Here is a 16,300-nt window from a genome sequence, read left to right as displayed (position 1 = left end):
ATGCACCAATGCACAGAATAGATGCCAGAGTCAATGAGACATTAGTAGTCTACTGATACACTAGTAAAACCAGACTACTCAGATCTTTCAGTTAACTGGACTCATTTCACAATTTTTCCTAGCTATGAAGAATCAAGTGATTTGTGAAATGATCTATTAGTAATTAAGTAAAAAGAGCTACCTTTTTTTAGAAAAAACATATCCTGCAGTAATTTTAGATTTAGCTCAATTATCTATATCTATAAGCCTATCCAATGAGAACTGCTGTTGATAGATATGATCCTCAGGTATAACAAGAGTTTCAATTTTCAGAGTAAGAAAGGATTATATTTGAATATTATCTTTTGTGAAGTTTTTAACCAAAAGTTTCACCAATACATCATTACCCAGAAATTCTAAATAGTAAATTATAAGGTAATTTATTTCTTGTCAAGCGTCTCATATATTATTACTGTGCATAATGTCGTGCTATTTGCTGCAATTATTTAAAACGTTTTGGCCGGGCGCGGTGGCTCACGCCTGTAATCCCAGCACTTTGGGAGGCTGAGGCGGGCAGATCACCTGAGGTCAGGAGTTCAAGATCAGCCTGACCAACATGGAGAAACCCCGTCTCTAATAAAAATCCAAAATTAGCCAGGCATGGTGGTGCGTGCCTGTAATCCCACCTACTCAGGAGGCTGAGACAGGAGAATCGCTTGAACCCAGGAGGTGGAGGTTGCAATGAACCAAGATCGCGCCATTGCACTCCAGCCTGGGCAACAAGAGCAAAACTCCATCTCAAAAAAAAAAAAAAAAGCTTTACACCTCAAAGTATGTTATCCTAAAATACATATGTAGTATTGAAACCAAATGGTCTAAACCTTTGTAGTTCTCTAAAGTCTAGAAAAGCCAATCAAGAGAAACAGCACAATAAAGGTACCATCAAAAGACCCAGAAGAAGGAAGATTGTCATAAGAGCCATCAAATACGACGAGAACACCTTTTACATTATTTGTACAAGGAAAGACACCCACAAAGAGTGAAATTAAAAAACGGAAATTTCATATCTGGAAGTCTACTTCCGTGTCTTAGAAACAGAATGACTTAAGTGCTTTCTCCCAATCAACTGTGATAATGACATTTTTAACAGTTTTCCATTGCTAGATTTTTGGACTCATTCTTCTCAATTGATGCTCTGTAAAAAGCAATTACAGACAATGTTCCATTATCAGTAGGAACTAATCCATCCCAGGCTGGCTTTACCCACCACTCTAACGTACCTCTGATTTGCCTTCTACTTCTCCTCACTATGTGTGCAAGGAAAATGTACTAATTTTATATTTAGCTTAAATGAAGCATTATTAAAGGCAGATGTTACAAAAATGTCAATGTTTTAGATTTTTATGTACCTAAATTTAAGTTTCAGCTCGGCTACTTACTAGCTTAGTCAAGTTAATGAACCAATTTTCTTGCCTCTCTCTAAGCTTCACTTTCCTCATCTGAAAATGGGGTATAACAACCTTACCTACTTTGTGGCACTGTCATAAGGATCAATTGAAATAATACATTTAAATCTTTTAGTTTCATGCCTTAGGCATAAGTATACAGTAGATGAAAACTATAGTTATTCATAAAATAATTTGTTCACTGTAAGGTTATTACCGCCAAACTAATATAGAAAATACGTAATATTCAGGGTATAAGTAGACTTCTCTCAAAGTAGAGATATAATCTTTAAAGTTTTCAGTTTAACTTTTGGTTGTTACTTTTAATCAAACTATATTTCTCTGATATCCTATTATATTATACTGTTATTTAAAAATAATATATGTCCATTTATAAATAAGTTTTTTTAATTGACAGATAAAATTGTATGCATTTAGCATGTACAGCACGATGTTTTGAAGTATATACTCATTGTGGAATGACTAAATCTAGCTAATTAATATGTGCATTACCTCACATGGTTGTGATTTTTGTGGTGAGAACACTTTACATCTACTCTTAGCATTTTTCAAAAATACAATAGTCACCATGTTGTATAATAGATCTCTTGAAGTAACTGAAATTTTGTATCCTTTGACTACTATCTCCTCAACCTACCCCTCTCCCCACTGCCCAATTACCCTAGCCCCTGGTAACCACCATTCTACTCTCGACTTCTATGAAATCAACATTTTTAGATTTCACATAGGAATGAGATCATGTGCTATTTGTCTTTCTATGCCTAGCCTATTTCACTTAACATAATGCAAATTAAGACACCAATGAGATATGACTTCACATCTTTTAGAATGGCTATTACTGAAGACAAAAGATAACAACTGTTGACCAGGACGTGGAGAAAAGGGGACTTGTATACACTGTTGGTAAAAATGTAAATTAGTACAGCCACTATGATAAATAGTATGAAGGTTCCTTTAAAAATTAAAAATAGAACTACCATATGATCCAGCAATCCCACTACTAGATATAAACAGGATTTTAATATCTGCATATACAAGTCTATAATGATTATGTGGGTCACATAACAAAAGAGATCCATCAGATAAAATTATAACACAATATGATAGTACCTGAAAAACATATTTTCTTCATATCCTATTTCAAAATTCCCATGGAAGAAAAAATTCCCATTTGAGAAAATGTGGCACAAAGTTGTACAGTTCTTTAAATCACATTTATGAATCCAACAAGCAAATCATTTTTTTTAAATCATATTTAAAGAGGAAATAGTAATTTTCTGATGAAACATTATGATATTCAAACCACAAAATAGAAATGTACAAAGTTTAAAAACACTGTAAATCTTGTACATAAATTTAAAAATTAAAAACTAACAGGAATCGGCTGGGCACAGTTGCTCATGCCTGTAATCCCAACACTTTGGGAGGCCAAGGCAGGCGGATCACCAGAGGTCAGGAGTTCAAGACCAGCTTGGCCATGGTGAAACCCCGTCTCTACTAAAAATACAAACATAAGCCAGGCGTGGTGGCATGCACCTGTAATCCCAGCTACTTGGGAAGCTGAGGCACAAGAATCGTTTGAACCTGGGAGGCAGAGGTTGCAGTGAGCCAAGATCACGCCACTACACTCCAGCCTGGATGACAGAGTGAGACTCCATCTCAAAAAAAAAAAAAGGAAAGAAAAACTAACAGGAATCATTGTTCCTTAGAGCTACAATAAAATAAAAGGCATGAGTGCAACTGAAGCTGTGAGCTAGCGGAAAGAGAATAGTAGAGGAAGATATCAAAAAGGTAAGGTGTGGTGGGTGTCAAAACATATAGGATCTTATAAGCTACTGCAAGTACATCGGCTTTTATTCAGTGAGTGACATGAGAACCATGGTAGAGATTTGAGGAGCCAAGTAACATGATGTTCATATTTTAAATGAATAATCTTTCTGTGCTAAGAATAGAGGCTCATGAGTGAAAGCAGGAAGATCAATTAGGGGTTGTGGTAATCCTAATAATCCTACCATTATTATAGTATTCCAGCTGAGACTTCAACTAGTGTGGTATCAGTGGAGGTGGGTAAGAAATGGTCAGCTGTTGAAAGTGCCTTACTTTGAAGGAAAAGCTAATGAGATTTTCTAATGGTTTGACTGTAAAATGTGAGAAAAGGGTAGTGAAGGACAAATCCAAAGTTTTTGGCCTAGGTGGATGGATGGAGATACCGTCAACTGAGAAAGGGAAGACTTTTGTAGGAGCAGGTTTGGAGGGGAATATTAGCCGTTCAGTTTTGGTTGTGTTATTTTGAGAGATCTATTGTGCATCCAAGGAAAGATGTTGGTTATGAAGTTTAATATATGAGTCTGGAGTTCAAATGTGAGGACTAAGTTGAATGTAAATTTGATTTAGAGGTTCAGGACATAAAGAAGAATGAGCAAAGAAGACTGAAAAGGAGTGGCCTAAGAGGTAGGAGGAAAACAAGATGAATGTTGAGGAGACAAAAAAAAAAGTGTTTCAAGTTGGAGAGAATAATCAACTGCACAGAATGCTTCTGATAGGTCAATTAAGATGAGAGACTGGGCATGGTGGCTCGTGGCTCATGCCTGTAATCCCAGCACTTTGGGAGGCCAAGGCAGGCAGATCACATGAGCTCAGGAGTCCAAGACCAGCCTGGACAATGTGGCAAGACCTTGTCTCTACCAAAAAATACAAAATGATTAGCTGGGTATGGTGGTGCACTGCATGCCTGTGGTCCCAGTTACTTGGGAGGCTAGGGTGGGAGGATCACCTGAGCCCAGGAGACTGAGGCTGCAGTGAGCCATAATCATACCACTGCACTCCAGCCTGGGGGAAAGAGTGAGTTCCTGTCTCAAAAAAAAAAAAAATTAAGATGAGAACTGAGAATTGACCATGGGATTTGGCAGCATGAAGATATCTGGTGACATTGATAAGACCAGTTTTGATAGAATGGTGGGATGGAAACCTGGTTGGAGTGAGTTTAGAAGAGAAAGTGAGAGGATTAAAACTGGAAGCAGTGCATATGAATAAAATTATATTGTGAGATGCTTTGCTTCCAAGGAGAGTAAATAAATGGAGTGATAGCTAGCAATAGAGAAATGGTCAAAAGAAGGTTTTTGAAAAATGGGACCACATGTTTATATGCTGCTCAGAATGGTAGGAGAGAGAAGAAAAAATTATTGGAGCAATATCTGTGAGTAGGTGAAAGGAATGAAAATTTATACACAAGTAGAAGAATGCGGACATGAAAATTTCATCTATGGTGATAGGTAGGAAGACATACATGAATGCAGATACTAAAAGGTAAATGTGGTGGGGGGAACCTGTGGAAGTTCTCTTTTGAATGCTTCAATTTACTCGTAAATTAAGCAGCAAGGTCATCAGCAGAGAATAAAGATGGGGAAGAGCTCTGAGGTTGGAGCAGAAAAGTAAAGGTGTGAAAGGCATCTAGGGGCATAGTTGAGGGAACGGAGTAGGGACATATAAACTGATTCTCTGAAAACATAAAGGCCCACCTGGGGCTTCAGAAAAGAACTCTGTCCAAATCATAGGGCAATACTGGATTGGAATAGGCAAAACCTGGAGGATGGGAGGAAAACCAGTTGGGAGGCTATTTTAATAGCCACGAGAAACAACTACAGAAGGTTATCATCTAAAGTAGGGCAAGAACGGCTGGAGGACACCTGAGGACACAAATGTAACAGTTATTACAAAAGCAAAACCAATGGGATTTGGCAAGAAATTAGAAGTGAATGAGATAATCAATGAAGGGAAGATAGCCCTGTAATGCTGAGTGTAGAAAAACTGAATACAGCAATGCCACTGATGAACTCGGAGAACTATTTCAATACTGCAAAAGGTAGTAACCAAATTGTCAGCAGCTTAAAGCAATGAGTATAATTTTTATCTAAAGAGAAGAAAGATTTAAAAAGATAAAAAGTGTTAATAGTATCAAGGAATGTTTCTGTGCTTGTTGCTGTCATCATTGTTTTCAGTGATTAAGGACACCAGGGTGATAAACTGAGGGGTATCTAGGTAATCAGAAAATACTAGCAATTAAAGACACAACAGAGCTTATTTGATAAAGGAAAGAAATGCTACAAACATTCTGAATGACCCCAAAGTCCAAGTTTTTAACCACTACACAATACATGCTCTATAAAATTAAGGGTCTTGGAAAGGTAGAGTAAATTGTTTAGCTTCTAAGGAAAATTTTAGAGTTAAAGCTCTTAGAGGTGGAATTATTCTAAAGGATGACACAGTCCAAGGTATAGTCATACCTATAATTAGGTAAATATATAAATGCAAAAGTCAGAGTTTAGAAAACAAGGAACTAAGAGCAAAAAATGTATTGAAGGCTATTAGCGTAATAGTTGAAATCACCAAAATGAGTAGCAAGGGTAAAGGACAAAAGTATAGCCAGGTGCTATCATCAAGGAAGGTCAGCAATAACAGACTTCAAAAGAGAAAAGGTTGTTGAAAGATGGTTTAAAGAAGATAGCATGAAAGGAGCAGCAGGAAAAAGGGTGCACCACAGAAGCAGGAAGAAGAGTGAAAAAGGGTAAAAGTATCAGGACTTGTTTCAGGGGAATACCCAAAATGCCAGTTGTGGCTAGATGGAAGGAATAGTCAAGGAAAATTTTAAAGGGAAATTTTGTTTGGATTCATTCAACAGCTACCAACTAATATTTATTAAAGGCCTACTAACTCTTCTAGGTGCAGGAGAGAAATAATCTTGAGGGTAGCAGGAGAGGTGATGACAAGATGTTCCACAGTGGGCACAGTAGGGTCTAGATTTCATTGATTCTTAACCTTTTATTTTGGTGTAAGGCGACCTTTGAAACTCCTGTGGACAACTACAGATAAATAGACAACCAAAAAAAAAGTACAGTAATATGTAGGATATAATTTTGAATGAATGAATCACCAATCAAGATCTCTAGTTCTTCTCTGGTCAAATTAACAATGTAATATGGTTTAATTCCTCATCTCTCCCCTCTCCTGCTATAAACTTCTGAATACTCAAAATATGGTATTCATTATCTAATATAGGCAATGATTTAGGCCACAAGCTATAAAACACAGGAAACATGCTAGAAAATGTAGGTTGTGTGAATGTTGCTAATAGAACAAAGTTGGATGAATTAATTTCTCTGTCCCTTCTACTATTACTCTCTACCCTCCTGAGTCTATTTCATATATCCAACAAGAGACCTTGTGCTGTTTTCAGCAGAGGACCTAGGCCTCTTTTGCTTTGTAGAAACAGACACACAAATCAGTTAATTGAAAAATTGACTCTATGTCCTAGAGACTACTAAATAGTAGAAAACAAAGATAAATAAAACTGCCTCTACTTTTCGGAGCTCACAGTGGAAGAGATAGACAGGTAAGGACATTTTTTACCAAGAAAAAAGAAAAAAAAAGGATACTTTTGCAAATAGTTTTGTTATATCAAGTTTCTGGTCTCTTCTTTATGTGATATATAAACACTGCCCATACAAACACACCTCCTTAAAACTCAGTGCTATTCTAGGCACACACATTTTAAAATTACATCAAAATTAGGGGTATAACTTACCATCATTTTTTCAAAGAGATCCAATACTTCCTTTTCTGACAAATTCAAAGATCGTTCATCATATAATGGCTGAGCTGCAGGAAACTCACTCATCGCGACTTGAGAATCAATAGGATGTTGAATAAGAGGTTTTTCTTTTTTGACAGTAGATTTTCTAAAACTTGTAATTCGGTCACGCTGCAAACAAAAATAAATAAATAAAAAGCCCTGAGAAAAAGATCAAGAACTACTAACATGAAGAATTGAAACATCAAAACGGCACTTAGTATAATACATATCATTATTGTCTTTTGACAAAATACTATTTTAAGCAGCAAGCTCCAGTTAGAGATTGTACTATTTTGAAACCTTGAAGTAGCTCTTCAGCCTCAGAATTCTGGGGGTGAAAAGTATTCTTCAAAAGTAAAACTTAGTCCCTTTTCATTTCTGTTTTGCACAGTAAATAAGTGAAAAAAAAAGTCTCGGATCAAAGTCCTGTTGGTTGTTTCTGGGAGAATGTGTCTTTGGTGGCAACTTTAGAACTATGAAAAAAGAGAAAGAAACTAAAAAAGAGCTACTGATATCCAATTCTAAGAGAAAATTATGGTAATGTTTTTCTCCTTCAAAGTTGCAAAAATTGTGACAAGTATATATGAATAATTTGTCAGTGTAGCAGGAGAATGGTTAAGAACATGGACTCAAGACAGATTACTTGGGTTTCAGTCCAAGCTCTGCCATTTACTAGCTGAGTAACCTTGTGCAAGTTACTTGGTCTCTCTCTGTTTCCTCATCTCTGAAATAGGGATAATGATATTACTTACACCATAGGGTTATTGTGAAATTTAAATAAGTTAATATGTTTATTGCACTTAGCTGCTATTTATTATTGTTGTTACTATTATTATTTTCCCCCAGCGTTTTCTTCCCTAAAATGTTAGACCAATGAGGAAACAAAACAAAGATAAAAACATCAGCTTTTCCATTTACTGGAAATGTAACAAACAGAAATTTCTTATTCATACAAATATTATTAAGAAAAACTTACTATTTTATGGATATTGACTTCAAACCATTGATTCCATGTAAAATCTCTAATAATTAGCTTGCTATTTCACATAAAGTGAGTTAATGACTTCAGTTGCATGTAAATAGGATATTCTATTTTAAACCACAAAACATGGGACCTCAAAAGTTAGTAATGTGCATAAAACTGAATGCAACTCAGTTTTATTATGGTTTCTGTTAGGAAGCACATGCATACCATCAAGCTCACATTAAACAAGCAGATATGTTAAATATCAGGACAGTGTATCTTCACCGCCATGTAACCAGAATCTTTATATAATTACTTCAACAATACAAAGAGCATCACAGAAGTTATTACCATAGCTTATGTAAAATTATGTGAACTCCTCATTAATGAGCATAACTTTTATTTTAAATTCAAAGAACACTTTTTTAAAACCAAAAAGTACACTTTGAAAGAAATATGAGCAGTTTTAAGCAGCTTATTTAGGATTACAAAAGTAATTTGAGTACATGGTTGCTGACAAAGACATTATATAAATCATAGTATTTTAGAGCTGAGAAGAAACTTGAAAAATAATCTAAACCAATCCCCTCATTTCACAGAGAAGGTGACTTTCCTAAATCCACCAGCCCCTGGTTCCTATCCCAGTCTTCACATTAACTTAAGATTCATTTCTTCTAATCATCTTGAACTATATTTTCACATTCTCTTTTAACATTTTGAGGGAAATTAAGTTGGTTTAGTTATATAGTATATCTTCAAACAACTCAAGAAAAAAGTTAAGTAATCCAAAATAAGCTGAGGATATATCCAATAGTCAAATTTCACTAAAAATATGGTGGACATGAAAGCATTTAAATATGCAACTGACCATTAAATCAACATATCTCTTCTCCTTTCCCTTCATATCACTTAATATTTACTTTTCCAGTACTAGCCTTTTTACTGAGTAGCATTAGTAACATATATATTTGATCTTCCACTGTGTCTTTCAGTTTATCTAGAAAATTAGCTTTTGATTTCAGCTATACCTTGGTAAGAAAATGTAGTTGGCTGGGTGTGGTGGCTCACGCCTGTAATCCCAGCACTTTGGGAAGCTGAGGTGGGTGGATCACCAGGAAAAGTTTGAGACCAGTCTGGCTAAGACGGTGAAACCCCGTCTCTACTAAAAATACAAAATTTGGCCGGGCACGGTGGTGGGCACCTATAATCCCAGCTACTTGGGAGGGTGAGGCAGGGGAATTGCTTGAACCAGGGAAGTGGAGGTTGCAGTGAGCCGAGGTTGCAGTGAGCCGAGATTGCGCCACTGCACTCCAGCCTGGGCGACAGGGCGAGACTCTGTCTCAAAAAGAAAATGTAGTTAAGCCACATACCTTCATCTCCTTTGAGCACTATCACTACTTTAAATTATTTGTAAATAGGTAATTTCACATAGGAAAAAAAAACTGACAATGCTTAAAATACCATTTTTTATAGTTTAGCTATAAAAGGGTATATTTAAATTTTGAGCCCATAACTTTTAAAAAGATATACTATGACAAATTCAGCTTTAAAATACTGGTTTTTAAATTTAGTAGCACACATCTGACTAGCAGTGAACTTAATTTCCTTTCTAATGGAAATTAATTTCCTCCAATATTAATGTTTAATATATTCACAATTTATTTGGCCATCAAAAAAGGAAGCATCTGTGTTTTCCAGAGTCTAGATTCACAAGGAGATTTTAAAAAACATTTGGTTAAGGTAAATATCAGGATGATATGAAAATTCTGTTGGGATCTCATATAATTGTTTATGTTAATATTCGAAAAGGAAGTCACTGAATTGACAATTATTCCATTCTACTATACTTTGTAAATATCCAGACATTTTGTATCTTACATATATCAATGCTTTTATGTCCACCCATTTTAATAAAAAGGCAACATGCATAAGTAATGTAATAACATGCTAAGACCACCTTACCACATCATCTGCCAAAGTTTTTATTTGAATGTTCTATTAAAACCAAAAAGAAACAAACAAAAAAAACCAATCAGATAAGAGAAACTCATAGATCAAACAATAAAATAATTTAATAATTTTCATTTTTATTAACTGTAAACAGTCAAAAAGAATCACAAAGTTCAAACATATAAACAATACAATCTTTAGAGAAAAAAATCTTTTTAATGATTAAAAATGAAGGTTTGGCAAAGGTGTATATATTTGTTTTTAAATATGGATCCCAAGGTCCCAAATCAGATCTACATCAGACGTCACTACCACAGTGCTGAAATGTGAGAAAAGATACAACAAAATCATAAGCCCTGGCATGTTATATATAAGTTTGGAAATGAATCCTCAAGTTAAGATACCTAAATTTAAAAAACAACACCACGTACAATAGGAAAAATGTCACATTTAACAAGAATGAAATATAATGAAACAGCTTGGCCTAAGAACTGTGTTACTCCTGATGGATATTTAAAGGACACTTTTATAAATATGCTAAATAAAATTGAACTTATTTTTTAAAAACTATCCTTATAAATAAATTAGAAATATTTTTAAAATATTCTAAATAAAATTGAACTTATTTGAACATAAAATTGAACATATATGAGCAACATTATTTGAAGAATTTGAGTACAGCAATACTAAAACAATACCCAATAATGTAGTTATGTTCCATGATTCACGGGATAGTTCAAGACCTTACAATAATGTATGATGAGCATGAAATATAGTTTTTATTATAAATACATTGAAGTGCCAATTAGGGGTGTGATCAGGAAAGAACCAGATTTTTTAAAATTGTCTGTTAGAAATTGAATTTAATGTTCTGCCAGATCCTAAACATTTATTTCTTACAACAGAAGCTGAATAATGTATATCAACTTGGTCATGCACACTAAAAAAAATAGGGTCTTCTCACAGTGGGGAGGATTCCATTATGAGTTTTAAGTAAATGAAAATTGCTTGGATCTCAGAAAATTGTCTTCAAATACCACCAATCCAATGCTGTTAAAGACCATCCTCCCCAGATCAGCTGGGGCAAATATACTATTCTACGTATAACTCTTTTTTTTTCTACTTTTAATCCACTGATTCCCTCAGGGATCTAAACTTCTAATCTCTATACCATGTCTTCATCACATCCTGCTGATACAAACCCCAATCAATCTTTACTGCCTAGGAAAAAAGTGGGAATTATTTATATCAGAACTGAAACCACTTTAAGAAGGATGAATTCACCCTGCAACTCTCTCTACCAGGTATTTTCTCCTTAATTTTTCTAGTGGGTTATAGAAAACTGTTTTAAATACAATGGCCAATTTCATGATTTCCTGCAATACCAAATCAGAGGGAAAATGATAAAGTATCAAAAGTACCTGAACTAACTCTGCTACCATCCCTATGTGTGCTTGTCCACATGGGTTTTTGAGACAGATTATACAGTTCTTCATGCAATTACTGCTTTCCTTCTCTTCCTATCTTTTGGGGTTATAAACTCCAGGCTGGAAACCCATCTATATCTCCAAAGCAAGAATGTAAATGAAAGGAAAATACTTTTTGCTTTAGTCAAATTATCTAAATTAAGGTACACATATGTCTAAAATGTTTCAAATCTGTATCTCAATTGAATACATGTTGACAGTTTAATCATGGGAGACAGACACAAGAAAAAAAGCATTGCTAGCAATATTTTCACTTGGTCCTATGGGATGAGACTGAAGTCTTCTCTTCCCCTTAGTACTCTTCTTTGGAATTAACATACTTTTTGTCTATAGTAAACCACAGAGTATAGAGGTAGAAACTATTCGAGTTAGATAGAATTCAAGATAATCTAGTCAAAGCCTCTCATTTTACAAACAAGAGGGTAACATTTGTTAGTGGCTCCGCCTGCATTCCACTTGTCTAGGTTTAAGATTTCCAAATCATGTTCTCCTTCCTCTCCTTCATTTCCAATAGCCAAGCAGCTATCCAGTCCCATGATAATCATTCTGCCATCTGCAAAGATGTGGTTCAAGCCACCATCAGCTCTTAACTACATTTCTGTAATGACTTCCTAATCTATCTCCTTGCTTCCACCTTTGCTCTCCTACAGTTAATTTTGAACACAGCTGACAAAGTGATACTGTGAAAACTGAAGTCACATCATGTCACTCCTTGGCTCAACACTTTCCAAGGGCTATTTTGCCTCCTAGTGCAAGTCAAAGTCATTACAATGACCTACAAGGCCCTACTGATCTATACACTCTCCATATCCCTCTGACCTCATCTCCTACTGTTCTCCCTTCATTCCCCCAGCTCCAGTCACACTGACCACCTCACGGCTCCCCAATGAGGCAATAAGCCACATGCACTGGCTCTTCTCTCTGCCTGGAATGCTCTTTTTCCATGGTCCATATGGCTTACTCCCTCATCCTGCTTTCAAGGTTTTGCTCAGTGAGGCCTACCCTGGCCATCCTATTTCAAATGGAAACATCTGCCTCCCTCCACACATTCCTGGCACTCCTGAACAAGATTTAGCACGTTCTAACATAGTCTATAATTTACTTAATTATCATTATCTTGGTCTGTTTTTCCAACAAAAAATATAAGCTCCACAAGGACAGGGATTTTTGCCCATCTGGTTTAGGGATGTAACCCTAATGCCTAAAGCAGTGTTTGGCACATTGAGGCTCAATAAAGAGTATGAATGACTATCATACTCCCTCCTGTTCATAAATATTCAATGCCTCCTGATGACCTATAGAATAAAGATGAATAACCGTAATATGGAATTCAAAGCCCTGTATGATTCAGCCCTAGGCTATCTTCTACTTCTTCTCTTATGACCCCTATTCTACAGAAAACAAAAATTAAAATCCTCTTCCCAATGCATACTCCCATGATGTCCAGTTTGTGCCCCTACTGTTCCCTTTGATTTGGAATGTCCATTTTGCTATATACATTTCTAATTCTAGAGCTGCCCTTGAATTCAAAGTTTAGTTGTTAATAAACCAAATGTGGACCCCTGGTCAAAAATAATACTGGAGAAGGACTGTGTTTTGTTTTATTCTTAAAGAATTTTTTTTTTTCCTAACAGGCATCTACAAGAATGATAGAGTACCCCAAGGCACATAGGAAATTATACTTATGTAAAAAAAATTATCCTAATTACCTGTGATAGAGAAACATAAAGAAAAACACCCCACTCCTGATTTATTGAGTTGTAAATTTCATTCAACTAGAGTGGATATCCTGTATAATCACATACATTTAATATGAATATTTTCTCAGATTTCCCTCATGTAAAAATCTGCTTTCATAAATATAATAATACTATTTAAAGCTCTTTGTTATAACTGTTCAGAAAAAAGAACAAATATGGTCTATCGAAAAGGAAAATCTTTAAGCAGATATGAAGAGGCTGAATTTCAGAAGGGGTAATTTTTAGCCACTGTACATTAAACATGCATTGAAATCATTGTATAAGTTACAATTAAATGATCTGCAAACAAAATTAAATCATTTCTGCTACACAACTATCTTTCTATATTAGTCAAAAAAGAAAGGTATAAAAGGACTTGAGAATAACAACAGAAACACCAAAAAAATATTTTTCATTTATAATGATGGTCTTCTGGGACAAGCTCTCAAAATTCATGTATGTGGATGGGTGCATCTGTCTCACACCACATGCAAGTAAACATGGATTTCATTCCTGTGTACAAACTACAGAGCTACTATGGAGTTAAAAAAAAATCAGAAACAAAAATGACCCCCCCAAAAATCTTTATTAGAGTCATACCCCTGAATTAAAAGCACTGATTAAAGTCATTTTTGTAAGTTTTTATTATGCAAATCTAATGATCATGCTCATTACAATGAGGGCATATTGTACCAATAAATATAGTGACCATATATTTTCATTAAAATCAACTCTGGAAAAGCAATAACACTGTGCATTAGTCAAGCAATCAGAGTTTATTAAACTTCATTCATGATCAGCTATATTAAATATAACTTAGCACAGTATTATATGAATATTGTATAACTATAAAAGTATCACTCCAGAGTCTCAACCCCTTAAGACTAAGAGAAATGACTGACTTACTTATAAACTCTAATGCTGAAGTTGTGATTGCAATGCAAGAGTCATTATTGTAAGAAAATTAAGTTTTAATTTTCTCAATCAGGCAGAAATTAACAAAAACAGCAAGATGTAAAGATTCAACTCTCTTATGGCTAATGTTACATGGTAATACAATGTTTTATAAACATCGTGCAATTACTCTACTACCACAGAAACTGGACAACTAAATTGCATATAATACAAAAGTCTCACCACCAACTCAAAAACGTATTCGCACTATTTGACTATTTTCTTCTCTCTTAAAGAAAATGAATTAAGTTGGCCATTACAATAGAGATGAAGGGTCAACTCTTTACCTTCCTTAAGTTTCTTGCATTCCAAGAATGACAGGTACAATAGGACACAAAAAACAACCTTCACTTCAGCTGAACAAATATTTAAGCATCTACTATGCACCTGTTTGTCAGGCCTCTGGGCCCAAGCTAAGCCATAGCATCCCCTGTGACCTGCACGTATACACCCAGATGGCCTGAAGTAACTGAAGAATCACAAAAGAAGTGAAAATGGCCTGTTCCTGCCTTAACTGATGACATTCCACCACAAAAGAAGTGAAAATGGCCAGTCCTTGCCTTAACTGATGACATTACCTTGTGAAATTCCTTCTCCTGGCTCATCCTGGCTCAAAAAGTTCCCCCACTGAGCACCTTGTGACCGCCACTCCTGCCCGCCAGAGAACCCCCTTTGACTGTAGTTTTCCTTTACCTACCCAAATCCTATAAAACGGCCCCACCCCTATCTCCCCTCACTGACTCTTTTCGGACTCAGCCTGCCTGTGCCCAGGTGAAATAAACAGCCTTGTTGCTCACACAAAGCCTGTTTGGTGGTCTCTTCACATGGACACGAGTGACGTAAGTGAAACTGTTCAGTACTGGGCACTGGGAATACAGTGGTAAACAAGGTAAGCATGCTGTCTTCCTTTAAGGAGGTTACACTCTAGTTGAAGATCAGAAGAATGAAAGAACAATCACAATATAAAGCTTCTGAGAGCTCTGATATGGTAATACTCTATTATAATCTCCATATATTTTCCAAGTCAGAAAGGACCTTGAGAAAGGTAATCAACATCAACCAATGATTCAGGGTTTGATTTCTCTGGATGACATCCCTGCCCAATCCCTATTCAGATAAGCAGCAGTCACAGAGGGAAGTAGTTACTATTCAAAGGCCTGCCTTCCAACTTTTCAGACCCTATACTCACTCCTGAACTTTAAAAACCAGTAAGACCAATCCAAACAACTCACGGCCAATCACCTGGTAACCAAGCTGAACATTCTGTTCAGGCATTCAAATGCTTTATTATAAAGATATTTTGTGTTAGTTGAGTACCTCTCAGTTCTGTTTAATTTCACCAAGAAAGCAATGTCTAATTTTATTTTTAGAACTAAGCTCAATGTACAGGTTTGAGTCTAAGATGACCTTTTAGAAAACAAATTTTTTGCTTTTGCAATCACTGAACTACTTACTGTGTGTACTTAAAATTACTCCCATTCTTTCATCTCTTTTCTAAAAGTAAGAGTCATTTTCAGCCACCTACACTTCATCTTAGGCACTGTAGTCCTCTATCACCATTAGCACTTAAGAATAGATGCTAGATCAAGTGGTGGTGTGTGAGGCACTGGGGATTTAGAGAGATATGGTCCTGCCCTCAAAGCTCAAAAGCCTAGTAGTTGAGAAGATGAAGTTACAGATATGAAGTTCCAGTTCTCCATCTTACTTTGCCATTGTTAACATCTTGAACTGTCCATTTCATCATTTTAGTAGAGCAATACTTTTGTATTTTTGTGACCATAAGCACACCATCTCAGAAGTACTGTCAATTCAAAAGCCTCAAATTTTAACCCACCAGAGTTCTTTGCTATTACAAATCAAAATTCATTCCACCATTTTTATGACAAGAAAAAAATCCTTTTGAGATTCTCTTCTCAAGATGCTCTTTCAATTTATAAAGAACAAAATATTTATCTATAAGAGAACAAATATGACATCACAGTATAGGGTTTCAGTTTTCTTCACAAAGCAGAAGCCTATGTGACTTCACTGGATAATTTTGATAAATCCGTCATAACAAGTTATGCTCAATCTTAAATGAATTGTCTTGCCATAAAGCTCAATCTTGAACTGCCAGGAGGGGTGACTATGAC

General features: G+C 35.6%; 1 protein-coding gene across 7 annotated transcripts in view; it reads right to left on the bottom strand.

The window, feature by feature from the left end:
- DIAPH2 (diaphanous related formin 2) overlaps positions 1-16,300 on the bottom strand; it is a 905,937-nt gene that overhangs the window by 844,643 nt on the left and 44,994 nt on the right. For 5 of the 7 annotated variants that reach the window (XM_054544829.2, XM_054544830.2, XM_054544833.2 and 2 more), the window contains exons 2-3: positions 10,001-10,033; positions 7,027-7,203 (exon numbers count right to left, since the gene is read on the bottom strand). In XM_054544829.2, the coding sequence (XP_054400804.1) occupies positions 7,027-7,203; positions 10,001-10,033 (210 nt within the window). The remainder of the gene's footprint in view (positions 1-7,026; positions 7,204-10,000; positions 10,034-16,300) is intronic. The other 2 variants (XM_054544831.2, XM_054544832.2) reach the window with 1 other exon arrangement.

This window comes from Pongo abelii, chromosome X, assembly GCF_028885655.2.
Source record: "Pongo abelii isolate AG06213 chromosome X, NHGRI_mPonAbe1-v2.0_pri, whole genome shotgun sequence".
Taxonomy (NCBI): domain Eukaryota; kingdom Metazoa; phylum Chordata; class Mammalia; order Primates; family Hominidae; genus Pongo; species Pongo abelii.
The sequence above is the reverse complement of the archived record's forward strand: the minus strand, read 5'-3'. Positions and strand labels throughout refer to the sequence as shown.